The following is a 972-nucleotide window of genomic DNA, read 5'->3' as shown; positions in this document are numbered from 1 at the left end:
AAAAGTTACATTCTCAAGTGAACTTTAACAATTGGTGCCATGTCGGCCCAGATAATGTATTGAAGGTGTGAGCTTCCCTGTGTGAGACTGTCTGTGCCACAATGGTCAGACCGATTCTCATCTAAAAAACGGATTTACAGAACCATTTTTACTCTGTGTCTTACAATATTATTCTCCACAACCACCTGATGAAGGAGCGTCGCTCCGAAAGCTAGTGCTTCCAATTAAACCTGTTGGACTCTAACCAGGAGTTGTGCGATTTTTAACTGTTTAGCTCAGTACGGTGATGATCAGTCACTGACTCATGGCCCCTTGAGCCTGCAGATTTTCTTCAACAACAGAACAGATGTTCATTAGATAAAGACACAATTAAAAATGATAATGAGTAAGACCAGCTATTGGTCCTGATCCAACCTCCTTTGCAGCAGCCCTGGCTCTCGAAGGTGATAGGTATTTAATCCAGGCCTCCTCTGTCTTTCCCATCCCACAGCCACTCTGGTTCAGAGTGTGCCCAGGAACGTGCACCCTGCCAGTCTCAGTCATCTCTGGGCAGTGCTGGGTGGCCCTGAGGGGAACAAGGAGATGTGAGATGTTGTGCTTTTGGTGATCTCACTCGCAGACGTACGCAGTGAATTGTAACCCTCTGTTCACCAGGAATTCCACGGCAGGTTGAAGTCTGACATATTGCAGAATTTTACGGAGCTGATTGAAAATGTTGAGCAGGCGCAGAGAGAGGTGATGGATGTGGTCAGCACAGAACAGAGGAATGGCATCAGCCAGGCCAACAGGTTCATGAGCCAAATGGAACACAGATGCTCTGATCTGAACCGGGAGAAACAGCAACTCGAAACAATCTCCAGGATCAGCGACAGCTTCCAACTCATCCAGGTCACAGCACACCCTAACCCCACCCTAACCACACCCTAACCTCACCCTAACCTCATCCGAACTCCCACTAACCTGACCCTAACC

At 47.8% G+C, this 972-nt stretch overlaps 1 protein-coding gene across 1 annotated transcript in view; it reads left to right on the top strand.

The window, feature by feature from the left end:
• Positions 1 to 888, top strand: part of LOC122546806 (E3 ubiquitin/ISG15 ligase TRIM25-like) — a gene marked incomplete at its 3' end in the record, with an annotated part of 10,293 nt that extends 9,405 nt beyond the window's left edge. The window contains exon 2 of the mRNA XM_043685434.1: positions 655 to 888. Coding sequence (XP_043541369.1) covers positions 655 to 888 — 234 coding nt within the window. The remainder of the gene's footprint in view (positions 1 to 654) is intronic.
• Positions 889 to 972: the final 84 nt, after the last annotated feature.

This window comes from Chiloscyllium plagiosum, unplaced genomic scaffold (genome assembly GCF_004010195.1).
Source record: "Chiloscyllium plagiosum isolate BGI_BamShark_2017 unplaced genomic scaffold, ASM401019v2 scaf_8559, whole genome shotgun sequence".
Taxonomy (NCBI): Eukaryota; Metazoa; Chordata; class Chondrichthyes; order Orectolobiformes; family Hemiscylliidae; genus Chiloscyllium; species Chiloscyllium plagiosum.
The sequence above is the reverse complement of the archived record's forward strand: the minus strand, read 5'-3'. Positions and strand labels throughout refer to the sequence as shown.